General features: G+C 44.6%; 2 protein-coding genes across 9 annotated transcripts; one reads left to right on the top strand and one right to left on the bottom strand.

Moving 5' to 3' along the window:
- Nucleotides 1-14: 14 nt before the first annotated feature.
- On the bottom strand, nt 15-12,972 carry Zdhhc16 (zinc finger DHHC-type palmitoyltransferase 16). Of its 8 annotated transcripts, none has more exons than XM_052762596.1 (12): nt 12,805-12,972; nt 11,579-11,700; nt 7,195-7,442; nt 6,827-7,021; nt 6,591-6,679; nt 6,192-6,220; nt 5,521-5,654; nt 5,350-5,397; nt 4,479-4,564; nt 2,981-3,104; nt 2,566-2,636; nt 15-736 (listed from the first exon to the last, which is right to left on the bottom strand). In XM_052762596.1, the coding sequence occupies exons 3-12, from the start codon at nt 7,435-7,437 to the stop codon at nt 622-624; spliced, it is 1,134 nt and encodes a 377-aa protein (XP_052618556.1). In that variant the 5' UTR covers nt 7,438-7,442; nt 11,579-11,700; nt 12,805-12,972; the 3' UTR covers nt 15-621. The 8 variants fall into 8 exon arrangements, with proteins under 8 accessions (XP_052618556.1, XP_052618557.1, XP_052618560.1 ...); XM_052762594.1 differs by having other exon boundaries at nt 619-1,346; XM_052762597.1 differs by lacking the exon at nt 5,350-5,397.
- A 102-nt stretch (nt 12,973-13,074) lies between these two features.
- Exosc1 (exosome component 1) lies at nt 13,075-26,224 on the top strand. The gene is made up of 8 exons (XM_052762610.1): nt 13,075-13,206; nt 13,294-13,409; nt 15,382-15,456; nt 18,595-18,683; nt 22,352-22,385; nt 24,126-24,176; nt 24,774-24,858; nt 25,682-26,224. The coding sequence occupies exons 1-8, from the start codon at nt 13,176-13,178 to the stop codon at nt 25,786-25,788; spliced, it is 588 nt and encodes a 195-aa protein (XP_052618570.1). The 5' UTR covers nt 13,075-13,175; the 3' UTR covers nt 25,789-26,224.
- The last annotated feature ends 1,018 nt before the right edge of the window (nt 26,225-27,242 follow it).

Below are 27,242 nucleotides of genomic sequence, written 5' to 3' on the forward strand. Positions count from 1 at the left end.
GACATAGAAGCTACTTATCTTTACAAATTAAATGCCTTTATTTTTGCTCCTTCTGCAGCACGTGAGAAATGGCAGTGACCTTGGCAATAGGCTTAGTGTCTCTGTCCCATTCAGAAGCCAGAATTTCAACATACCTGATGAATCTTTTCCCAAAGTGAAAGAGATGGTTGCTAGCCCCAGTGCTGTGACCTAGAGGGCATCAGAGTCAGCACTGGACAAGGTAGCTAGTTGCCTGACCCCTTGTCTGGGGCTAAAACTTGTTTGCCTGAGTAAAGGGACATCAGTCCTAGGATTTCTCCACATTATCTTTTTTTTTTTTGGTTTGTCGAGACAGGGTTTCTCTGTGTAACAGTCCTGACTGTCCTGGAACTCCCTTTGTAGACCAGGCTGGCCTGGAACTCAGAGATCGGCCTGCCTGCCTCCCAAGTGCTGGGATCAAAGGCATGCATCACCACCACCTGGCTGTATCTTGTTTTGAGGTGGCCAGAAAATTGCTCTTGAGTTGTCCCTAAGTAGTACTCTAAGGCAGACCTAGTGGCTCTTTATGGTCATGGATTCCAAGAAAGCTGCCCTTGGAAGCTCTTGAGAGAGACATATCAAGCATCATGTTCAAGTTGTGGCTCACACGGCCATCACAGAGGCTGAGTGAGCGGTCACCCAGGGAGGAGGGTCCCAGCTCATTCCATTCCCGTGGGGTAAGTGACTAGAAGGTAACAGCACCCGGGTCAGCCAATGCCTGTGAGAAATGACCAAGAAAATGTCTCTTTAGTACTGAGTTCTTAGTTGTTCTTCCTGTGCAAGCACACATCAAACACAAAGATGGGATGTAGCTGGAGTTTTCCTGCCTGGCCCACAGTCAGGACAAATCTCTCTCACCTGCCAGTCCCACAGCCACTCAGACCCAACCAAGTAAACACAGAGACTTATATTGCTTACAAACTGTATGGCCGTGGCAGGCTTCTTGCTAACTGTTCTTACAGCTTAAATTAATCCATTTCTATAAATCTATACCTTGCCACGTGGCTCGAGGCTTACCAGCATCTTCACATGCTCTTTGTCATCCTGGTGGCTGGCAGTGTCTCTCTGACTCAGCCTTCCACTTCCCAGCTTTATTCTCCTCCTTGTCCCACCTATACTTCTGCCTGGCCACTGGCCAATCAGTGATTTATTTACTGACCAATCAGCAACACACTTGACATACAGACCATCCTACAGCAATGGGAGTTCTAATCTCCATCTGAATCTGTCTGAGAACATATCCTCTGGGGGTTGCTGGGAGGTGGTGGTACAAGAGATGGCGGATCTCTTGAGTTCCAAGACAGCCAAGGCTACACAGAAAGGCTATCCTGTCTCAAAAAACAAAAAAAAAAAAAAAAAAAAAAAAAAAGAAAGAAAAGGTTTTAAAGAACATTTAAGTACAAAGAGAGCATGTGATGTTAGGGAAGTTATATGTGGGGGGTGGGGCTTAAGAAGTTTGCACATACTCTTCTGTGGGTATGGGCTTCTCAATTCTAGTCACTTATTTTTGTTTCAAGATAGGGTTGTCACTGTGTAGCCCAGGCTGGCTGTTAATTACTGATCCTACTGCCCTGGTCTCCGAAGTGCTGGAATTACAGGTGTGGGCTGCCATACCCAGCCCAGTCTTTTAAGCAGGCACACTGGTGGGTGGAATAAATGTAATGAGGATAAGGCAGAAAGAAAGGAAAGTACTCTATTCACCACCTCATTATTACTCTTTCAGTAACTGTCAGGGATGAAATGGGGTGAGGGAGACAAGGTCATCAAACCCCTGATATTCCTGCCTGTGACTTCCAAGTGCTTGGATTAGATGTGCACAAGTGTGCCTGGCCTAGTAGTTTGCAGTATGAAAAATGGTTTTCTCTAGTCTCTTGGACTGAATAGATCTAGCCTCATACTGTTGTAGGACCTCTGCAACATGTAGGTTACCCCAGTCTCTCACATTGTTGGCTTGAACCCCAGATATACTGTACTGCCATACAAGTAAAAGATCACTCATGACTACATCCTACCTATATGCCCTTTCCTAAGAACTGCTTTCTCAGTACGCTTCTGTAGTCGTCTTGAACATCATCTCAAACCACAGTTTGAAGGATTGTAGAGGTAGCTCAGCATTTGAGAGTACTTGTTGCTCCTGTAGAGGACCTGGGTTTGATTCCTAGCAGCCACATAACTTATAACCATCTATAATTCCAGTCCCAAAGGATCCATCCAGTGCCCTCTCCTGATGACCTCAGGCACCAAGCATACACATGATGTGCATACAACAGATACTTCCTCGAATTTGTAGTTTTAGCCTCAGGCCCCGCTGGCTCAAATAAAATGGATATTCCTATTCCTGAGGATGAAACCTCATTACAAACCCCCAGTGGCACTGGCCACATTCTCTGCTTCTGTGAAGAGACCATTTTCCTTGTCATGGGAGTTTGGTTCCACAGCACTGTCTGTCTTTACCTTCAGCCAATTACAATCTTTGCTTCTGGGTATGGACTATCTTCCCCATCACAAAGTTCTGTTGCATAGCACTGCTCTCTGTCTTTACTTTACCTTCCTGTATCCACACCTAGGAACACCTTCCAGTTGTCCAAGCAGCCGTAGTTGTAAGGATTCCTAAATACCTAGAGACAAGGAAAATACATTTCTACAGACCTCTTCTACTTAATCTCCTTGTCATCTTGGAGATAAGGATAGAGCTCCAGTAATCAAAATTATAATTTTTTATGATGTCTGTCTGCTGGTTGTGATGATCCATGCCTTTGATCCCAGTACTCCGGAGGTAGACAGCCAGACTGTCTGGAGAATTCCAGGCCAGCCAGGACCACATAATGAGACCCAGCTTAAACAAACAAAAGAAACAACAAAAATCCTAGGAACTTGTCTAGTCAGCCCTAATCATGGCCTGTTTATTAGATGTAGGATCAGTTACCCACCTGCTCACCCAAGTCCCCTCTTTCCCACTCACTCTGCCCTTGGCCTGTAACCGACGTCTCTCCTTCTTGTTGATATGCCTTTCGATGCTAGTCTCACCCCGACTGATGAGAACAGCGTGCCATATGGTTAGGGCACCAAGAGCCAGTGCCACAGAACTAAGAAAAGAGACAAAAATGGACAGAAATTAGAAGCTAGAAAACAGTGGGAAATGGAGCTTGTGGTTATGACTGGCTCATGGCCTCTCTGCCTCACTTATCTCCTCATATATGGCCTAGGTGAACATGTATTCTACCTCTTAAAGATCTATTGAAGTAAGCTGGAAAAAATTGGTATGGGAAGGAAGATGGGAAAATGAGTACTACTGAGAAAAATGTAGATTTTCTTAAAATGCCCATACTTAGAAAATAGTGGAGGGGCTGGAGAAATGTCTGAGTGGTTAAGAGCACTGGCTGCTCTTCCCGAGACCTCAGTTCAATTCCCAGCACCCACATGGCAGCTGACAACTGTCTAACTCTAGTTCCATGCAACAGGACACCAATTTGCAAAACACCAATGCATATAAAGTAAAAATAAATTAAAAAAAAAAAAAAAAAGATGATGTAGGGCTGGAGAGATGGATAAATGGTTAAGAGCACTGACTGTTCTTCCAGAGGACCCAGGTTCAATTCCCAGCACCCACATGGCAGCTCACAGCTGTCTGTAACTCCAGTTCCAGGAGACCCAACACCTATGGCAAAACACCAATGCACATTAAAAAAAAAAAAAAACAAAAACAGAAAATAATAGAGGGCCAGGTATGGTAGTGCACACCTTTAATCCCAGCACTAGGGAGGCAGAAGCAGGCAGATCTCTGAGTTCAAGGACAGCCTGGTCTACAGAGTGAGTCCCAGGATAGCCAGGGCTACACAGAGAAACCCTGTCTCAAAAAAAAAAAACCGCCGGGTGGTGGTGGCACACGCCTTTAATCCCAGCACTCGGGAGGCAGAGCCAGGCGGATCTCTGTGAGTTCGAGGCCAGCCTGGGCTACCAAGTGAGTTCCAGGAGAGGCGCAAAGCTACACAGAGAAACCCTGTCTCGAAAAACCAAAAAAAAAAAAAAAAAAAAAAAAAAAAAAAAAAAAAACCAAGGGGGGAAAAAGTAGTGAAGAATCATACAAGCACTAGAGGTTGGATTGGGGATTGGCAGAAATTCATACTTCAACTCTGCAACTTCTAGCTATACATCGTAGGACAAATCCCTTGACTCCTCCGAGTTTTCAATTTCCCTTCTCAGTAAATGGAGTCACCTGTTCTGTGGTTAGGAATCAATAAAACAAGAGCTTAACTTACTTTGGCACATAACAAGCATGATTGTATTAATAACCAGAAATGCTATATCCTTACTGTTCTCTGCCCCAAAATACCGAAGAGAAGCACTCTTTGCAGCCTCAGACTAGGACAATGGCAGTTCACCCAGCACTACATCCTCCCTGTGGATGGGTACCTACAAATGTTTCCCTCCCTTAAAACTACCAAAGCTGAGTTAAATACCTGCACAGGAACCAGAGGTAGACAAGACTCTTGTGAGTTATTCTTTCTCGAAAGGAGAAGGTAGGTGGTGGAGTCTGCTGGTAAGTCTACAAAAGAAAACAGCAAAGCCTGGCTCCCTTGCTCTGTCAGTCTCCAGCAACTGCCACCAGAGCCCCAAGCACCTACAGGCAGGAACTAATATAAAACTAGGCAGATAAAAATGGGGATGAAAGCCACAGAGGACATCAGACCAGCAGCCAGATGGGTGGACCAAGCCCAGTGGCACCATCACATGAACAGACAGTGGGTAGAGCAGGTCTGCACAAGATAGCCAAGCACAAAAGGAGCTAACTGAGCTTGAGGGTTAACAGCAGTAATGGGACTCCAGGGGAAACCATTCTTCTCTAGCCAACCACATTTCCTTCTCTGTGTGGCTACATCCACAAGAGATCTATACCTGGCATGGACTAACGGGGGGTGTATGCTGTGAAAAAGCAACAGGAGTACAATATACAAGTCCAAGAAGTGCCCAGAGTAAGGGTTCCTAAACGGAACAGGGAGGGGAAACGATCCTGAAGCTGCGGGCCTAGTGTGCTGTCTACCCCTGGAACCCCATTACACAGACTAACATAGACCCCTTGCTGCTCAGGCCATCCTGAAGGCAGAGTCCAGGCTCAGCCCAAAGAAGCGTTAATGGGACAGATGACTTAGAACTGCCATACCAGAGACTTGTAGTTTGCCCCCAGGCCACTTAGTCTGCCATGACAGCTTCCTTAGAAACCGGCCTGGTCTGGCAGCTAGCCTGTAAGTAAACTAGCAGGCCCTTTCACCTAAGTAACTCTTGAACCCCCAGGCCTGAGCAGCAGGAGGCAGTGGCGTGGAGACTGCCCACCTGGTTGGCAACTGCCTGTAGTTTGTTCTTGTCAAGCTGTTTCATTTTCTAAGGGGATGGAAAACAGTGCTGGTTATACTCTTGGGCCACTAAGACAGGGAACTACCAACCCAATCATTGGGGAAAGGGTTCTGTTCTGTTGAGTTTCTCTCTTCCTAGCCAAGGGCTCACCTCGATGGCAGCATAAGCCTCCCGGAAAAGGTCCCAACTTCCGTAGCTACAGTAGACACAGCCCAGAGTCATGAAAAAGCAGAAAGAGAAGAAGTAGCGATGGTTATAGTGGCCCACACAATTGTTTAGCCAGGCTGGTGGAGGAATGATTAAGGACAAGATCAAATATAATTTGGGGGTGTCCAAGCCCCTACAGCTCATCCTTAGTTCATGGAATCACCCAAGCACAAAGGCAGGAAAATAGAGGACAGTTTCCCAAGGTTAAGGTAAAAATTGTCTAAGCTTTTCAGAGCTTTCAGATTCCACCAAGAAATCTTAACCACCTGCAAATATTCAGCCTAACTCAGGCTAGCCGGACTTCTGCATGGAAAGACAAAACAGGACCCACAGTTTTATCTGGTGCCTCCAGCCACAGAGGCCCAAACACCTTTTGATTCTCCACAAAAGACCTGCCAGAAAATTCCTTTCTCCTACAAGATCCATTCTAAAAAGTATGTAAATATTCTGCTCCCAACAATGCCTCTCCTACTAACTTCTCATGAGCCAGTATTCTCTAGAGATTAATGCTAGTTAGAAAGCCTTGATTATGACTATGAACCCTGTGCGGTGAGTGAGTGTGGGTAAAAACGACATCTTGGCTGGGTCTTGGGCTGAAGAGAGCAAAAGGATACGGCAGTGATGATCCATCTTCAGCACACACCTGTGAGGGAGGAACACAGGCTCTGTTACAGTGGCCAAGGATCTTGAGAAGTCAGTGACAATCCTTTCCTACTAGGACCAGCATCTTGCTGAGATGGAAAGGCACAGACTCTGATGACAGGCCTTCCTTCAAACCCAGTGCTGTTGTTTATGGCTAGGTGACAAGGAGACATCCTGTCACCTCAGTTTGTACAAGTAGCAATAATGCCTCACTCACAGGATCGTCCTGAAGACTAGGAATCAGCAGATGGGAAGCACAGTGCCTAGATCTTAATAGGTACTTGGATACACAACTAGTTGCAGGGCCCGGTTTTCCTTAGGGTTACAGCAAGAGGGCCTCAAATGAGGTTTACAGCAAAGCTAAGACCCACCTATTACAGATGCTGCAGTGGTGTGTTCGGGCTGGTTTGGGGTAAATGCACTTCTTACAGATGGAGACGGTAGCAATGTCATTCCTGCCCTGTGCAAATTGAGAAGAACATCTTGACCACTGTAGCACCACAAGACTTCTGTCCCAAAAGATTGCAAGTCACTCTCCCTCCCATTAATGGAACTGGCTACCATAGCGTGCAACTCTGCTCCTCCCCATTCCCCAGTGGGGTCCCACCTGGGGTGGGTATCCAGGAGGAGTGGTGATGGCCTGGTAGTAATGGAAGACGATGAGGATCAGATTCCAGTGACTATAGAAGAAATGCCAGCAGAGTCGTGGGACTGAGTAGGTTCGAAGGATGAGGGGCAGGACACACAGATAAGCAATGGCCACAATGGACCCAGTCAGCACGATCACCAGCACCACAAACACCTGCCAACACCAGTGAGGTCAAGAAGACACCATGAGAGAGCTATACCCATCAAGACTCAGGAACTTCCCTGGGCATGGCAGGTTGGCTTCCAAAGCTTAGTGTGAACCCATCAGAAATACCCTCTTCCCACAAAACATCCCCTCTCCTGGGCTCCCTGGGCATCATCACTTACCACTCCGAACCAGCGGATCACATTGTCCACCAGCCAGTAGATAGGCTCAAAGGCAGCATCAACAGCAGTATCACTGCCTCCAAAGGAATTGTAGAGCAGGGAGCGCAGGCAAACCTTGCCATAACGCCAGCGCTGTACCAGGCCCCGGAGCAGAGGTGGGCAGCGACGCCTGTAACCCAGGAGCAGAAGGAGACGCAGACAGAGGCGGGCTGGGCCCAACAACAGACTCCGCTGGCCCCGCATGGCTCCTAGGAGAATATACTAATATAAGGATCCAGCCTGAGCCTTGTCCCACCTTACCCAAATGAGAAGGCTCAAAACATCAACTTAGAGGACTTCTCAAGACTAAGGCCTAATTAGGACATTAGGCTAGTCCTCAGCTGTGGAAAGACAAAAAGGTCACTTTTCTACAGAATTTCTAATGTCACTATGCCAACCATATTACAGGAGATAGGGACTGACGGTTCTGAGGCTATAAAAGTAGTAGTTACATTACACTACAAGATTATGCAGCAAATCCCAGGTAATTTACACCTGAATGGCCACAGTAAAGGGAGAAATAGTTGGCTCCAAGTCAGAGGCGTTCTTTTGTGTGTGTACAGCACATGTGTAGAGGCCAGAACTGGGTATCAGGTGTCTCTTCCCTAGTTACTCTCCACATACTTTTTTAAAAATTTATTTTATTTTGTGAACGCTTGCATGTATGTACAAGTACCATGTGTGTGCCTGGTGCCCAGAAGCCAGAAGAGGGTGTCAGATCCCTTGGAGCTGAAGTTACAGATGGCTGTGAATTGCCATATATGTGCTGAGTCTTCTGCATGATTATCAAGTGTTGGGCTGGGCATGGTGACATGTACCTTTAATCCTAGCACTTGGGAGGCAAAAGCAGGAGATCTCAAAGTTCAAAGCCAACCTGGTCTATAGGGCGAGCTCCAGGACAGCCAGAGCTACACAGAGAAACCTGTCTTGAAAAACAAAAATAATAACAGTAATAATAATAAACAGCGCCAGATGGCGGCGGCGGTGCATGCCTTTAATCCCAGCACTTGGGAGGCAGAGCCAAACAGATCTCTGTGGGTTCGAGGCCAGCTCCAAAACTACAAGGAGAAACCCTTACTCGAGGAAAAAAAAAAAAGAACAGCAACAAGTATTCTCAACTGCTGAACCATCTCTTTCAGCTAACACTACACCTATCCCTGTCACATACATACACCTCTTATTTTTGAGACAGGGTTTTTCACTAAATCTCAAACTCACCAATTCAGCTATACAAGCTCCAGGGACCCACCTGTCTCTGCCTCTCAGGCACTAGGATTAGAGACAGACACACTCGTCTTTTCACATGAGTTCTATGGGATCAAACTTAGGTCACCATGCTTGTGGAGCCATACTTTAACAGCTAAGCCAGCTCCCCAGCTCCCTGCGGGGTTTTGTTGTTTTGGTTTGTTTGTTTACTTGTTTGTTTTGGAGAAATCTGTCTAGACAGACCATGGAGTAAAGCTTAACCAACATAAACAAAGCTGCCCCCTCTATATCTTCCTAAGGCACTGAGGCAGGGGTGTGGGTGGGGTTCCAAGGATCTCCTGCTTGCTCTGTAATACACAGGATCCTGACTCTGGAACTCTCCTGATCCTATCCAAGTGTTCCTAATCCATCTGGGCTGAGGTTATAGGCCAACCAGATGACATGATTCCTTGTTCCCCGTTAGGACAGTCAGCCACCACTTGCATGACATAAGATACTCTGTCTCCAGTTCCACTCCCAGCCCTAAGCCAGGATTATAGCAGTCAAGGTAACTTCAGGTATTCAGAGCGCCAGACAAGTGGTAAGAAGGAGCTGCCCCCTTGGGAGCTTTTCCAGGTCTTCTCTGATTAAGCAGCACTTCTGTGACTGATGCTCTCGGCCCCAAGCTTCCCAAGCACCTTCCTGGCTCTCAGCACTCTCCATGGCTCCTCTTAATGTGCCTCCATCTGTGCACTGGGCCCAAGCAATGAACACAACTGTGGACCCGGAGACTCCCAGACTTTCTACGATAGTCTCCTTGGCTGCCTAAACTAATGTTTCATCGCTGGACAGGGAATAGTGCTTTGTCCTCAGCAACCCCACTGACTTATTTAACAGGCAGCTCATAACCCAGCAGAAACTGGACTCGGTTACTCTGCTGTGGAGATGGGTTTCAGTTCAGTAACTGGAGTAATGGACTCTTCTTGCACCCCGGTTCATCCCCACAAAAGGCTTTACAAAGAAAATAATTATTTCCTTCCACAAGCTTGGGAACCAAAAGGTGAAGAGAAACCCTGCAAAAAAGGCCTTTAAGAAAACTGGAGCCTACTGGGGAGAGACCAATGGACACTGCACCAGGGATAGAAACTGGCCTTCCATCCCTTCCCGAGAAGCCGGAAGAATCAACAGGAAATGCAGAAAAGAAAAACTGAGGCTGGCAGCGGTGGTGCATACCTTTAATCCCAGCACTCAGGAGGCAGAGTGAGTTCCAGAATAGCAAGGGCCACACAGAGAAACCCTGTCTGCTCTCCCCTCCCCCCCCAAAAAAAAGAAAAGGAAAAGGAAAAATGGAAAGCATCATACTTACACCATCTTTGAGTTGGACTGCTATTACTTAGACTCATGATTTGGAAAATCATGAATTTTGTAGCTGGCCCCAACCAAGTATAAGAATGGGATGGATAGGGGCTGGAGAGATGGCTCAGTGGTTAGGAGCACTGGCTGGTCTTCAGAGGACCCAGGTTCAATTCCTAGCACCCACATGGCAGTTCACAACTGTCTATAACTCCTGTTCCAGGGGATTCAACACTCTCACACAGACATACGTGTGGGCAAAACACCACTGTACATAAAATACAAATAAATAAATTTTTAAAAAAAAGTCTTCAGAGACCCTCTTTTAAAAAAAAAAAAAAATGGGATGGAGCTAACTGTCCCACAGGAGTGTACCACTGCATATTCTCTTTTTAGGAGTAATGGAGAGTGTTCTAGTTGCTGAAATACTTTTTATAATGATAGTGTGCAAAACTCAGATACTTTCCTAATTCGTAATAAATGCAAATTATATGTCACCTAAGAGCTATTATGATTAGTCTTAAAAAAATCCTCAAAAAGCTGAGCGTGGTAATGCATGCCTTTAATCCCAGCACTCAGAAAGCAAAAGCAGGTTGATCTCTCTGTGAGATCATTGTATAGGCCAGCCTGGTCTACACAATGAGTTCTAGGACAGTCAGAGCTACATAGTGAGACCCTGTCTAATAAAAATCCTCAAAACTAGCCGGGCGGCGGTGGTGGTGCATGCCTTTAATCCCAGCACTCAGGAGGCAGAGGCAGGCAGATCTCTGCCAGTTTGAGGCCAGCCTGGTCTACAGAGTAAGTTCCAGGACAGCCAGGGCTGTTACACAGAGAAACCCTGTCTCAAAAAACAAAAAACAAAATAAAATAAAAAATAAAAAATAGCCGGGCGGTGGTGGCTCACGCCTTTAATCCCAGAACTCAGGAGGCAGAGGCCGGCGGATCTCTGTGAGTTTGAGGCCAGCCTGGGCTACCAAGTGAGTTCCAGGAAAGGCGCAAAGCTACACAGAGAAACCCTGTCTCGAAAAACCAAAAAAATAAAAAAATAAAAAATAAAAATCCTCAAAACTGAGGTATATGTACACCTGGAGGCAAGAGGATCAGAAGGTCAAAATCACCCTTGGCTACAGAGCCAGTTAGCGGCCAGCATGAATACATGAGACCATGTCTTTAAAAAAAAAAAAACCAGGGATGGAGAGATGGCTCAGAGGTTAAGAGCACCAGCTGTTTTTTCAGAGGTCCTGAGTTCAATTCCCAGCACCCACATGGTAGCTCACAACCACTGTAATGTGATCTGGCACCCTCTTCTGATGTGCACACATACAGGCAGAACACTGTATACATAATAAATAAATCTTAAAAAAAGAAAAAGTTTAAAAAAAACCTTAGAAAATCAGATTGTCACCTCCTGCATTCTTGATTCTGCAAGAAACGCCTACTTCAAAGGCTCGACTGACCAAGTCTCATCTATCTGTACCCTATTTAGGGCACAATTCTTTCCCGAAGTAGTCCCAGTTACCTCTTTCTCTAAACCTTAAATTTTTTTTTTTTTTGTTTTAGGGTTTCTCTATGTAACAGCCCTAGCTGTCCTGGAACTCACAGAGATGTAACTGTGTTTGCCTCCTGAGTGCTGGAATTAAAGTCGTGCATCACCATGCCTGGCCCAAACTTTATTTTTTTTAATACATACAAATACATATCTGCACATACATACACATACATACACACACACACACACACACGTTAAATCAAATGCTTATAAACATCTTAGCATAATACCTGGCTCATAGAAGCATTCAATAAATACCTGTTGTTGAATGAATGACCTGGACAGACACAAAACTGGAAAGGCTGGTCAGCTCTACAGGAGCCAGCAAGGGCACTCTTGCCAATGGGACAACACCAAAGTATTTGCAGCTCTCATCCTTTCTGATTAGTAAAGAAATAGAACCGTTATTAGAACCGTAGCACTAAAGAGCAATAATACATTTTAGAGGGCAAATCAAACCAGAAACCAAACATGTAATGTGGAAAGCTGATCATGTAAAGTTGAAAGATGCTGATCAAATTTGAGTGAACAAAATGTAAGACCAGGCCCCTATCCTCACTTTAGCTAGTGGGACATGGGGATATGAGGATGCTAGGAAAGGATGTATTGTCCATAGGCCAAAAGTGAAACAAAGGTTTTACCTCAGGAAATACAGAAAAGACAAAAATTTTAAATCTAATCATGGCAAGAGGGCATGGATGACCTCAGAGTGAATGGGCAAGCACAGTCCCTTCAAACCCTTAATAGTGCCACCCCTCAGTAGTTCCCACAGGTCACAGTGGCCATCTGCCACCAGCTTAGAGATTAGCAGGCAACAGCACTCCCTTAAATCACCATCTGTGTCCCCAAAAAGCCTGATAGGCAGAGAGGGAAGGGGAGAAAAGAATAAATTCCAAAGCCAACAGATGAAACCGCGATCAAAGTCAGGGCAAATTTCATCCGCACAAAAAATGCTTGCTCCCCTGACCTCTGCCACCTCAAGCTGATGTCAGACTCAGACATCAATAAATCACAATATTCTATTTATGAAGACTTCTTTCCCTGCTAACATGCTAAAAAGAAAGGAAGAAAGAAAAGGAGTGGAAATGTGAGCTGGGAGATGCTCATTCACAGTTAAGGAGGGGCCCACACTCTAAAGCATCTGCCTGCAAGGGAAGAATCTGTGGTTTTACCGAACCAGAGAAAGGTTGTTTCCAAGAGCAGCGGACTCGTAACTATGATGCGCTCAGGTTAAAAAATAGTCTTAGGCTTGTGCTGTCTCGAATTATCTTCGAGACTTTGGACAAGCCAAACCCTGTCTCTGGATCTGAGTCTCCAAACCAATGAAATGGGCAAGTTGGAGCGCCAGATCGGGGCTGAGGTGCGCTCGGGCTCAGGAGGGCACAAGCACGCAGGACGGGGCGTGGAGAGAACAGGAACTTGAACTTAAAGGCCTGGACACCTGACACTCGGGTGGGAAGCAAGCGCCGCGCCTTCACCCTTACCTGCCTCCTGCCAGCTTCTCACTCAGCCAAATTCAGTCCAGCCGCCCTGCCCGCCGCTCAGTGCCCCCGGCTCCAGCTCGGGACCCGGGCCGGGCCAATCTCAGTCTGACCCACCATGGCCCGCAGCCCGCAGCACCAGCCAGCGGACCGGGTCCCGCCGCCGGCCCATCATCAAGCTGCGCAGGCGCGAGTCCCGGAGCCCGCAAAGGTTCGCCTAGAGGTCTGTCCCGGGGCAGCCTGGGAAATGGAGTCGCTCTCGCAGCACGCGGACAAAGGCACCAATCGCTGCACGTGTTACTGCGGGGCCGCTCCTCTAGTTAACTAATGCACACTCGGCTTCGTTTTCATCCGGGTTTTGGACAGGGGCAAGCATGGCACCACCTGTGAGATACTGCATCCCCGGTAAGTGAACGGTCTCTGTACGCGATCCCATGCTGCGTGACAACCAGCTTCTGGGTGCCCGTGGTTGATGCAGCATTTCTTCTGCAGGCGAACGTCTGTGTAACTTGGAGGAAGGCAGCCCCGGTAGCGGCACCTACACCCGGCACGGCTACATCTTTTCGTCGCTGGCCGGCTGCCTGACGAAGACCAGCGAGAATGGCGCGGTAAAGGAAGCGGTTACCCAGCGCGCGTTCTCCCTCAGACTGCCATTGAGTTCTGGTCCTTGGGCACAGGCACTGAGGACGCGTCTTTGGTGCCTCAGCAGCAGAACGCTTTGGGGTCTCCCATCTCTCCCAGCTGTGATCCCAACGCTGTGCTAATCTGACTTGGTTGAGGATGCCCTCCCAGAAGGACGGAGGGGTGGGGGGATGCAAATTGAGAGTAGCCCAGCCATCAGAGAGCTTCTTCTGGTCCTGCATCTCGACTATCCCTACACCTTGAAGTGGTTCAACTTGCCCCCACCTCTGTGACATCAGTGTAATGCTAGCGATTTTCAGTGTCTTAATGCTCTAAGCTCTCTCTTGCCTCGAAGCCTATGCACGTGCCGTCTATGTGGAACACACTCCTGCTCAGCCCATGTAACTAACTGCTTTTAAATAGCCTCGATAGGTAGTCGGGGGTTTTGGTTTTTTGTTTGTTTTTTCCCTCGTAGAAGCCCTTCTGGACCCACTGGTTGAAAAAATGGGGTTTTGGTGGGAGTAGGATTGTTACGCCCAAGAATCTTCCTCTAGAGTACTTATTTAAATATGTTCAGGCTATCTATCTATGTATTATTTCTCCTGCAGTTATACATAAAATATTTCTACATTCAAAAAAAGGACAAATACTATAAAATTGTTTTACATGAAATATGGAATATACACATTCATAGAGACAGAAAGATCAGACGTTATCTCAATATGGAGAAGAAAGGAATATAGAGCAATTATTTCCTAAGTACAGAATTTCTGTTTTGTGTGATGGAAAAGCCCCACAAATGGACAGTGGTGTCAGGACATAATATCATGAATGTAATAAATCAATACAATTAATGTAATTAATGAATACCATAAATATAGTTATTGAATGGATACTGCCAATGCAATCAATGAATACCACAAATGTAATTAATAACATGACTGTAATTAATGAATATCATGAGTGTAATTAATTAAAAAAAAGAATAGGTTAAACAAACAATTTGAATTAGGAAGAAATTAATAAGTTGGGGAAACAGCACAGAGCAAGAGAGCTACTGCTTTTTTTGTTCAAAGATAAGACTCAGTTACGTTAATTGCCATTATGCCGTGTTCAAGAGAAAACTCAGACTGTTCCTTTAGATGGGAAAAAACAAGAATTACCATTCTATAGCATCTTATTGTGAATCCTATCTTGTGCATTAAAAAGTAAAAATAAGCAGAATAACTGGGGGAAAGGATCAAGATATCCATAAGCAATATGATTGTATACCAAGAAATTCCAAGAGCATCTTCAAAAATTTAGAACTAATCAGAAATGTTCATATGAAATCTGGCAGCCTAACTCTAATGGTCTCTTATCCTCTTTATTTCCTAAGCTCTTTTTTTTTGTTGTTGTTGTTGTTGTTGTTTTTCGAGACAGGGTTTCTCTGTGTGGCTTTGCGCCTTTCCTGGAACTCGCTTTGTAGACCAGGCTGGCCTCGAACTCACAGAAACCCACCTGGCTCTGCCTCCCCAGTGCAGGGATTAAAGGCGTGTGCCACTACTGCCCGACAGCTTTTATTTATTTATTTATTTATTTATTTATTTATTTATTTATTTATTTTATGTATATGAGTGACCTGTCTACAGGTACATCAGAAGAGGGTATCAGATCCCATTACACATGGTTGTGAGCCACCACATGGTTACTGGGAATTGAACTCAGGATCTCTGGAAGAGCAGCCAGCGCTCTTAACCGCTGAGCCATCTCTCCAGCCCCTAAGTTTTTTGTTTTTTTTTTTTTTTTTAATTTGTTAAAATTACTAATGTCCTCTGCTGTGGGTTACAAGTATAACTATACTGTGCCTGCCCTTGTGACCCCACCGTTCTAAGACGATTCTGTATTATTCGAAAACTGCCGTTATCTTTACCCAGCACTTACTTAACCAGTGCATCGACTTGTTTACTCTCTTCACAGCTTCCTGTGGTGTCTGTGATGAGAGAAACAGAGTCCCAGCTACTTCCAGATGTGGGCGCTGTTGTCACCTGTAAGGTGAGTTGATCTGAATCTTTGTGCTTAGGCCAAAGCACAACTGCTGTGTTCCACTACTTAATACATACAGTAGTCACTAGCTAGATGGGGCTATTTGAGTGTGTAAGTGTTAAAAGTTCATTTTCAGAGACAGGCATCATGGCTCACGACTTTAAGAGGCAGAGGCAGGTGAATTTGAAGCCAGCCTGGTCTACACATCAAGTTCCAGGACAGCCAGGGCTACAAAGAGAAACCCTGTCTCCAAAAAAAAACAGAAAGAAAGAAAAATTCATTTTCAGCCAAGCGTGGTGATTCACTTGTATAATCTCAGGATTTAGGAAACTTGAACAGTAGTTCAAGACCAGAATGGGCTACAGAGTGAGACCTGCAGTCCAACGCTAGCCACATTTTAAGTACTCAGTAGTAAGCTGTGGTTAATGACTGCCATATTGGTTGGCACATGGCAGCTTGGCCTATCTGGGACATTTCTTGGTTGATGTTTAATATGAGAGGGCCGAGATCATCGTGGGCAGTGCCCCCACTAGGTGGGTGGTCCTGGGTTGTATAAGAAAACAGGCTGGGCAAGCAAGCCATGGAGAGCCAGTGAGCAGCGTCCTCCCAACCTCTGCTTCAGTCCTGACTCCAGGTTGCTGCAGTTCTAAAAAGTGAGAAAGGAAGGCTTGTTTTATTTATTTTGTTTAAAGGAAGTTTCACTGGACTCTGTTGGTCTGAAGATTTCCAGGATCAAGACAGATAAATTCACACATCTAGTTTTTTGCCTGGATTATAGCTTACTTGGTAGATTGCTTACTTAGCATGAATGAGGTGCAGGGTTCTCAACCCTGCGGCACCAATAAACTGGGCTATTGTACACCTATAAATACAGTGCTCAGGAGGTAGAGGTAGGGGGTATCAAAGGTTCAGCATCATCCTCTCCTACATAGTGACTTAGAAGCCAGCCTAACTCAGTGGTAAAGAGCACTGACTGCTCTTCCAGAGAAGCTGGGTTCAATTCCCAGCACCCACATGGCAGCTCACAACTGTCTGTAACTCCTATACAAGAGGATCTGACACCCTCGTACAGACATACATACATGCAGGCAATGCATATAAAATACAAATAATTATTAAAAAAAAAATAGAAGCCATCCTAAGCTCTACCATCTCAAAGAATTCATAGTTCTTCTCACTGAGCTAAGTTTCTTCTCGTGTATGGGAATAGGGTGTCCTTTTTTCTTTTTCCTTGAAAGAAAGTTTTGTTCTGTAATCCTGGATACCCTAGAGCTCACTATATAGCCCAGGGCTGACCTCAGACTTGGTGAGGCAATCCTCCTGCCTCACCTCCAAAATGCTGGGATTATGGATTCGTATCACCATGCCTGTGTTATAAAATGCTGTGCTAAGAACTTAGGTCTTTGTGTAGACAAGTATTCTCCCAGCTGAGCTCCATACTCAGCCCTAGGGGATTTGACAGGAGGTACAAATTAATGCTCTATGTGCCAAGTGCCTATAATGTTCAGTATATTCCCTCATCTCCATCTTCTACCAATTTATTTATAGTTTATTTATAACTTTCTATCATTCGCCTTCCCTCCTTTTCTCCTCCCTCGCTTCCCTCATCTCTCCCAGGTCTTATAGAGCCCAAGTGGCCTCAGACTTACAGTGTAACAGAGGGTGACTATTTATTGATCCTCTTGTCTCCATCTCCTAAATGCTGGGATTATAGGTGTGTACCACCTTGCACAGCATCATTCTTCTCTCTTTATAAACTATTACAGAAAAAAAATGGTGTTATTCTGAAAATATCGCAGAGGCACAATGACCTAAATGTCAGGTATTAGCTAAAATGTAGATTTAAGTTCCATCCACAGACGGGTTTCTTAGTAAGGACTGGTAAAGGTCTGGATTTGTTACCATATACTGTATATTTGTGAAAGATTTAGTGGCTTTTTGTTATTATTGTTGTCTTATTAAATTTTGAGCCAGATGGTGGTGGTGAGCATCTTTAATCCTAGCACTCAGGAAACAGAGGCAGGTGGATCTCTGTCAGGTCTACAGAGCTAGTTCCAAGACAGCCAAGGCTACACAAAGAAATTCTGCCTCTACCCCACCCCCATCATCCCACCTGCTCTCCCCCCCCCCCCAAAAAAAATAGTTGTCTTGCTAAGTTGTTGAGGCTGCTGTGTACACTTGCTATGTAGACCAAGCTGGTTTCAATCTTGAGACCCTCCGGTTTCAGGATCTGTTATAACTTGGATTGTATTCTAGACATTCACCACCACGCCACATCTAATTTAGGCTTGGATACTTTTTTAAGATCACTACTGCATATTCTCATTTGATTCCCATAATAACACTATCAGGCAGCCACTGTGGATTTTAGCCCACAGATACTTCTTAGACAGACATAAATAGGTGCTAACTTACTTAAATTGGCTGGATAAATGGCTCTCAGGTTAAGAGCACTTGCTGCTTTTTCAGACACCCACTTTGAGCACTCACAGTTGCCTGTGACTTCTTCAGCTTCTAGGGGATGGATATAACACTTCTAGCTTCCATGGGCACATACACTCAGGTGCACATACCCACATACAGACACACACACACATATAATTTTTTGAAATGAAATAAAGGGCAGGCCGAGTGGTGGTGGCGCACGCCTTTAATCCCAGCACTCGGGAGGCAGAGCCAGGCGGATCTCTGTGAGTTCGAGGCCAGCCTGGGCTACCAAGTGAGTTCTAGGAAAGGCGCAAAGCTACACAGAGAAACCCTGTCTCGAAAAAAAAAAAAAAAGAAAGAAAGAAAGGGCTGGAGATATGGCTTAGTGGTTAAGAGCACTTGTTGCTCTTGCAGAGGACCTGGGTTCAGCTCCCAGCACCCACATGGTAGTTCACAACCATCCATTCCAGTTCTAGGAGATCCAATCTCCACCTTCTGACCTCTGGACACAGGGCACACAGGTGGTACACATATATACATGCAGGCAAAACGCTCATTTCATAAGATAAAATAATTCTAAAACCAAAACCGAACAAAAACCCTTTAATCTACTTAGTAGGGTTAATTGGACTAAAATCGTAGTAATTCTTGTTTCCTGCTCTAGTTCTTTGAATAACCAGTAGTTGATCCTTTGATGCTGATCCTGTCTCTGTTCCCTAGGTCTCTAGCATCAACTCACGTTTTGCCAAAGTACACATCTTATATGTGGGATCCACACCACTAAAAAACGCTTTTCGAGGAACTATCCGGTAAGATGTATTCTTGTGTTTGTGTTTGCCTCAGCACCAGGAGTAAGGCAAGGATAGTGGAGAAGACTGGCATTTGTGGAGCAATTACAGCTCTTTTTCCTGCCCACTTAAGTCTCTCCGAATGCTTTGCTTATTGCTGTTTATCCAGAGAAGATGTTATATGAGCTGCAAGAAATGAAAAATGTTAGTAATAAAAGAGGATTTTAAAGAGAGCAAAAGGGGGCTGGTGATACATCTCAGTTGATGGAGAAGCCCCAGATTAGATCCGCAAGAATGACATAATTCAGATGTGGTGATGCTTGCATGGATGAGAAGTTCAAGATAATTGTTGGCTATATAGCAAGTTCAAGGCCAGCCTGGGATGCACAAGATCTGTCTCAAAAAGGACTGAAGAAAGCTGTAGACTAGCAATGTCAGGATAAGCCAAACCAAACACCGTAGAAGCCTCTTAGGAAGTGCTTTCATGTGCTTTTTTCTTAGTATTTTGTTCGATGTATATGTGCTGACCCACATACTACAGCACACATGTAAAGGTCAGGATAATTTTGTAAAGTCAATTCTCTCTTTCCATCTTGATGTGGGTTCCAGAAACTGCGGGGCAGCTACCCACCAACCCCACAGTTCCTCAGAGTTTTCTTGAGTGAGAGCAGCAGGAAATATTAGATAGAAGGATTTAGATTGTGGAGATAATACAGGAGAGGGCCTGGAACCTATTCCAATGGCTCGACTGTCTCTGCCCTAAGGTATTTATAGAAACGCCAAGGGGTGTAGCTAGAGTTTTCCTGCCTGGCCCACAGTCAGGACAAATCTCTCTCACCTGCCAGTCCCACAGCCACTCAGACCCAACCAAGTAAACACAGAGACTTATATTGCTTACAAACTGTATGGCCGTGGCAGGCTTCTTGCTAACTGTTCTTACAGCTTAAATTAATCCATTTCTATAAATCTATACCTTGCCACGTGGCTCGTGGCTTACCGGCATCTTCACATGCTGTTTGTCATCGTGGCAGCTAGCAGTGTCTCTCTGACTCAGCCTTCCACTTCCCAGCTTTATTCTCCTCCTTGTCCCGCCTATACTTCCTCCTGCCTGACTACTGGCCAATCAGTGTTTTATTTACCAACAAATCAGAGCAACACGTTTGCCATACAGAACATCCCACAGCAAAGGGGTAGAGCAAAAGACCTCCTCCCCGCAGCCCAGCCAAGTGCAGACCATCTCAGACACCTGCACTCAGGCCCGTGGTCCAGTCATCCTCTCTATGCAGACCTGCTGGGTAAAACCACTAGGAACCTGAAAACGGGCTCCCACAAGAAACTTAGCTGATCATCAGGCTTAGACAGCAAGCATCTTTAGCCCCTGAGCCATCTAGCCAGCCACGTTTTTATTCTTTCTTTCTTTCTTTCTTTCTTTCTTTCTTTCTTTCTTTATTTCTTTATTTATTTATTTATTTATTTTGTTTTTTCAAGACAATGTTTCTCTGTGTAGCTCTAGCTGTCTCGCTCTGTAGACCAGGCTGGCCTCGAACTCACAGAGGTCCACCTGCCTCTGCCTCCCTGAGTGGGTGATTAAAGGCATGTGCCACCACCGCCCAGCCTTTATTTTAATTTATTGTTTATTTTATTTTAATATTTAGCCTTGGCTGGCCTTGAACACAGAAATTTGCCTGCCTCTGCTTCCCATGTGCTAGGATTAAAGACATGCACTACGACGTAATTTTTATTCTTTAATATTGATTGAACCCAAGGTTATAAGAAAATTTTGTGGAGGGGCTGGAGAGATAGCTCAGCAGTTAAGAGTACTTGCTGAGAGCCAGGAGTGGTGGTGCACACCTTTGATCCCACTGCCGGGGTCCAACCTCGACTCCAGTTCAGGTCCTGAGGTGGGGAAGGGGTGGCAGAGCCAGGAAATTCTGACCACCAGGTGGATTGCACTCAAGTGGCCCCAAATAGCTTGAGCCATCTTTATTTATACTTTAACATAGTTTTTCCTACCAGGGTTACATGAACAGCTTTATTATTGGCTTCTATTTTTGACTTTAAGATATACATCATAATTTAAGGAATACATCGTGATCATCACAAAAGCCCCCATTGTTCCCCTTTGTACTTCCCCAAATATACCTTCCCACCCCTGCATAACCTTATTGTAGACACGGGGGTCAGCATTGCTGCAGGCTTAACTAAATATGGGGCCACACACTCCTGCTCTGCAGCACTTATGTCAGCTGGCAGCTACCTGTGGTTACAAAGTTAAAAAGTAATAGACATGGGCAAAGTGCTTTAAGGACAACAATATTCAAACCCAAAGAGGTCCTTCATGTCTGCTAGATGTGCTTTTATACAGTTCCCTTTCTACAGGAGGGTCCCATGTCTCAATCTCTCTGTAAAAGGCAGACTTTGATAAGGCACTCTTTCCCATCTCACTATACGGTACTTCTTCCACCAACAGAAACTCCTGTGTATGGTAAAGATGGAGCCACATTTTACATTGCATTTTCCCTATTGGCTCATACTAGATCCTATCATTGATTCTGTAGGCTTGGTGTCCGGGGAACTTACTGTCAGCAGTTGGCACTATGTGTATTCCTGAGGCTTTTCCCTTCTATGTGTGCATGCCCTGCTCTCCTTTCCAGAACTGTGAGATGTAGTTAATGTTCCAAGTGCTGTTTTCTCATATGTACCTAACTGTCTCTATTGAGTCAGAAAAGTTCCCAAGATTAGGATTTGTAGTTAGTAATTCAGGAGAAGAGATTTGAGAAGCATTAGCCCCCTGCTGAAACTTAGGGGGAACATTTGAGAAAGAACAGAGTTTCCAGGAGAAATTACAGCTGTTTCATGTATGACTGAAAAAGTAAAACTAAAAACTGCCCAAAGAATCACCAATATGAGAGAGAAAAGAGCCTGCAAGCTGCATAAATTTTGCAAATTCCTATGCTGTCCTGTGGACTACTGGTCCTTGCCAAGTGAGAGTCCGTTTCCACAGGTGCCTTGCCCTGAGGAAACCCATTGGACAGGTAGTCATATGCTGATCCAAGACTAGGCTTCGGGCTCCCAATGTCCTAGCACTCAGGAGGCAGAGGCAGACAGATCTCTATGAGTTTGAGGCCAGCCTGGTCTACAAAGAAAGTTCCAGGACAGCCAGGGCTGTTTTACAGAGAAACCCTGTCTCAAAAAAAAGAGTACTTGTTGCTCTTATAGAGGACCCAGGTTCAATTCCCAGCACACACACATGGTAGCTCCAGTTCTAGAGGACCAAACAGGCATGCATGTAATGCACATATGTGCCCACAGGCAAAAAGTTCATACATAAAGAGTAAATAAATAAATCGAAAAAAATTGAAAAACTTTGTGGGTGAAATGGTAGATTGTTGTGTGGCTTCTTTGAAAAGAAACTGTTATGCAATTAGTATAGTATAGGTGAAATTTTTTAATTTTTTTTTTTGACAAAAGTCCTATAGTTGGACTGTCCTTAAATTTCCATATGTAGCTACGAATGACCTTGAATTTCTGATAATGCTTTTCCATTGTCAAGAGTTATCAAAACTATTGTTCTGTATTGTCCAAGAAAGGGTATATGTTTTATTATTTCCTAGGAATCAATGGGTAATTCTTTCCCACAGATAACTAATCGTTCTTTTTTTTTTTTTTTTTTCTTTAAATAAATATAGCAAGGAAGATATCCGAGCAACTGAAAAAGACAAGGTTGAAGATTGGTGGTTTGGGTGTTTGTTTTTGGGGTTTTTTTCTGTTTTTGTTTTCCTATGACTTCAAGAATTTTGCTTTAGCTATGCGGGGGTGGTACATTCCTTTAATCCCAGCACTTGGAGGTACAGCAGGTGGATCTCTGTGAGTTCAAGGCCAGCCTGGTCTACAAAGGAAGTTCCAGGACAGCCAGGGCTGTTACACAGAGAAACTTCGTCTTGAAAAAAAAAAAAAAAAAAAAGAATTTGGCTCTGAAAAGTATTATCCCCAGAACTGGATAAATGACTTGAACATTTAAGAACATTTGCTGTTTGTCCGGAGCAACCATGTTCTGTTCCCAGCACTCACACAGTGGCTCACAACACCCTGTTATTCCAGTTTTAGGGGATCTGATACCCTATTCTGGCCTCCATTGGCACCTGCTGTGGTACACATAACATACATTTATGATAAATAAATCTAAAATATAGATGGATGGATGGGTGAGTGGGTGGGTGGGTGGACGGTAGCCAGATGTGGTGTTGTATGCTCACCTTTCACTCCAGCATTCAGGAGGCAGAGGCAGGCGGACCTCTTGAGTTTGAGGCCATTCTAGCCTACATAATTAGTTCTAGCTCAGCCAGGACTTTAAAGTAAGAACTTGTCTCAAAACAAGGAAGGAATTATTATCCCAGGGAATTTCAGAAATCCATAAGAATGTAGAGTCTAAGGAAATGTAATACATTTCTTGCTATAACATATGAAATTCATATCACCCTCCCTTTCTTCCCATACAAGATTTTTTCACTCAGTTGACCAAAATGGTTAGGCTCTTATTATCGCTAAAATTATTATCTAATCATTGTGGCACTGGCACATGTCTTTAATTTCAGCTCAGAGGAAGCAGAGGCAGGTAGATGGACCTCTGTGCATGTAAGGCAGGCCTGGTCTACATAATAAGTTCCAGGTTAACTAGGGCTACATAGAAAGACCCTCTCCAAAAAATAATAAATCATTAAAAGGTATTATTAGGCTAGGCAGATGGGCAAGTGCCTGCTGGGCAAGCCTAAGGACCTAAGTTTAGATCCCTAGTCACCATGTAAAAAGTGGGGCACAAATGTGTGTGTATAACCCAAGTGCTAGGGTGGAGAATATGGAACAGGAGGAACAGTAAGAGACCCTGTCTGAAAAAATAAGGTGGAACCGAGCAGAGTGGAGCACGACATTAATCCCAGCCCTTGAGAGGCAGAGGCAGGCAGATCTCTGAGTTCAAGATCAGCCTGGTCTAGATAGAAAGTTAAGGACAGCCGGTGCTATAGAGAAAGATTGTGTCAAAAACAGAATAAGGTGGGGAGTCACCAAGAAAACCCGATGTCAGCTCTGACCTCAACACAAGCGCACATCCTTGTACATGAGTATATGTGCTCCGCACATACAAACTATTGTTGTGAGATAAGAGCTTGCCATATTGCCCAGGCTGGCCTTGAAAGTTGGTGTTTATTCATTACTCCTCAGGTGCTCCTCAGATGCTCCTCAGACTTCCTAGCCCAGTTATACTACCTTTGTATAAATTAGATTCCCAATCAAGTTACTAAATTCAAATTCTTTTATTAATATGATGACACTGAAACAATGAACATTTGAATTGACATAATGATGGCACCTCTGCCCTGGGATTAGAAAATAGCCTGGCTCTACTGGGTGGTTAGTAATTTCATGTAGACCTAATTCATACCTTTTATTCCTGTTTGTTTTTTGTAGGTTGAAATTTACAAGAGTTTCCGCCCGGGTGACATAGTTTTGGCCAAAGTTGTATCCTTTATTCCATTAGCTTTCTGTTTTGTTTTTTTTTTAACTTTGTTTTTAAAGATTTATTTATTTATTATGTATACAGCATGTATGACTGCAGGCCAGAAGAGGGCACCAGATCTCATTAAAGATGGTTGTGAGCCACCATGTGGTTGCTGGGAATTGAACTCAGGACCTCTGGAAGAACAGTCAGTGCTCTTAACCTCTGAGCCCAGCTTTCTGGTTTTTTGTCACAGGAAGAAATGAAACCAGGCACAGTGGCACATTATGTAATCCTAGCAAGCACTTGGGAGGTGAAGGCAGGAGGATCAGGAGTTCAAGGCCAGCCTGGGATACATAAGACCTTGTGTCAAGAAAGAAAACAAAAAGTTAAGGCAGTGGTGGCTCATGCCTTTAATCCCAGCACTCAGGAGGTAGAGGCAGGCCCATCTCCGAGCTCGAGAACAGCCTGGTCTACAGAGTGAATTCCAGGACTGCCAGGACTACACCGAGAAACCTTGTCTTGAAAAACCAAAAAAAGTATAAAAAGCGGGAAGTGAAGTGGCCTAAGGCAACAGTGCGTGGAGCCTCTCTTTTCCTTCACTGGTGCTGTGTGACTAGATCTCCCTCGGTGACGCACAGTCCAATTACCTGCTGACCACTGCTGAAAATGAGTTAGGGGTGGTGGTAGCCCACAGTGAATCAGGTAAGTTGTTCCTGCTCCCTAGTCCATTTCCCTGGGAACCGTGGTTGTCTAAGAAGCAATAGGGACACACATACTTACATGTGATACAGAAAACAATATTTTGATAATTATAGGTATCACCATGTTGGGTCCCATAGAATTTTAACACCCAGTGCTAAGCTGTAGCTTAATGGGAGAGCACTTCCTTAGCATTCACACAACCCTGGGTCCAGTCCCAAGCCACCAAGAAATCACAAGATAATGTCACCTAGTGATGTAGCTAGCTGTCTTAGTATGTGTTGAGTTACACACTGATGTTTGCCCAGTGTTGGAATCTTACTTCTCAGAGCATGTCTCCACTGTTGAACAACACATAGCTCAGTAAGTAAGTAAGTAAGGTTAGCGTGATTCCCCTAAATGTCAGAGAATAGGTAACTGCCTCCATATATCATGGAATAAAAGAGGCTTCTTTCTTTTTTCTTTTTTTTTTTTTTCTTTTTTTTTTTTTTTTGGTTTTTTGAGACAGGGTTTCTCTGTGTAGCTTTGCGCCTTTCTGGAACTCGCTTTGGAGACCAGGCTGGCCTCGAACTCACAGAGATCCGCCTGCCTCTGCCTCCCGAGTGCTGGGATTAAAGGCGTGCGCCACCACCGCCCCGGCCTCTTTGTTTTTTCTTAAGTGAAACTTTTTCCCTTAATGCTGGGGGTGAAACCCATGGTCTTTCATATGCTAAGCAAGCATTCTACATCTGAACCACATTTCCATGTCTAGCTGAAAAGAAAAAAAAGCCTCGGAGAATACTTGGAGTCACACCTCCAACACTAGCTTTTGTCTTTTTCCTTCTAGGTGTCCAGATGGTTCCCATCAGCTGGTGTGAGATGCAGTGCCCTAAGACCCACACTAAAGAATTCCGGAAAGTGGCCAGAGTGCAGCCTGAGTTCTTACAAACCTAAGCACACTTTATCCCAGTGACAGTCAACTCTTTCCAAGAGTACTAGTGTGAAAGAACATCAAGATGCTATGGTCTTTATTAAGGTACCTGCAGTCAGCTCACAACCACCTCTTAAAAAATCTGCCAGAAATACATTCATGTTGTAACGAGCACCCAAGGCCCATGCAGCCGAGACAGGAAGATTGTTAGTTCCCAAGTTTGAAAACAGCGTGGGCTAGTAAGACTCTTTCAACCAAAAATATAAAAAAGAAAATGTACTCCATTTGAAACACTATTCTTGAGAAACAGTGATTTTTATTCTCTTGGCTGGTGAATCTTATTTAAAGACATTCAGCAAACAAAAACCATGTTATATTGAAAATAGCTTATGCCTTTATAAATATGTATATATGTATTTTGCTATGACTGGGGGAAAAAAACATGCTTTTCATTTGTTAGTGGTGTGATTTTCTTATTTCTTACTTATTGTGTTTTATGAGACCAGGCCCAGCTTTTTCATGTGGATGCTTGGGATTTTAACTCAGGTGCTCAGGTTGGATAGCATTGCCCTGACCTCTTAAACCATCTCCACAACCCCCACTCACTGTTTAGAAGGTGAACTTGGAGTGAACTCTCATTGTTTTTCTCATTGTTTTGTATGTATGTGCACCACCTGTGCCCCTGGAAGCCAGAAGTGGATTTACAAGAGGTTGTGAGCCCCCAAAGTACTCTTAATCACTGAGCCATCTTTCCAGCCACCAGTCTCTCCCACTTTTTGTTTTGTTTTGATTTTTGAGACAAGGTCTTGATTACAGTGTGTGGACCAGGCTGGCCTCACTCACAGAGATCTACCTGCCAAGTACTGGGATTAAAGTCATACACTACCACACCCAGCCTCCAATCTCATTGTGTGTGTGTATGTGTCTGTGTGTCTGTATCTGTGTCCGTGTGTCCCAAGTACTTCTTCATCCTAGGTGCCAGCCATTGGGTCAAGTACTTTATATAAACCCCTCAGTAACACACATTATGCTTAGTGAAAACCATTGGGCATGTGTGGTGATTAAAATTGCACATGAGTAGTTCTGAAAACGTTTGCTAAACTTAGTATTATTGTGACAGAGGTATCCTGGGATCTGTTAACTCTGAATTGACCGTAGAGACATTGCTACCTTGTGAGAGGGTCAAAGGAGGTTCGGGAACAAGACCAAAAGCAATTGTGAAGACACTGGGTAAGTGTGAAGGTCCTCCATACAGAGAGCACCCTGGCAAAGGCAGAACCAGAAATCAAGGCCTAAGTTTGGAGGAGGAAATAATAGCTATGAATTAAGTGTGAAGAGATTGCACATGGATGGCCCTTGTTGACATGTTCAGGAACCTGTAAGCTCAGTGTTTTGTCAGTGGTGGAGGTGAGCTCTGGATTGAGGCTCACCTGGTTTTGTAATGTCTAGTTGTCAACTTTCAGCTGATTAGTATGTT

This window comes from Peromyscus californicus, unplaced genomic scaffold, assembly GCF_007827085.1.
Source record: "Peromyscus californicus insignis strain IS unplaced genomic scaffold, ASM782708v3 Scaffold_4__1_contigs__length_199733344, whole genome shotgun sequence".
NCBI lineage: Eukaryota > Metazoa > Chordata > Mammalia > Rodentia > Cricetidae > Peromyscus > Peromyscus californicus.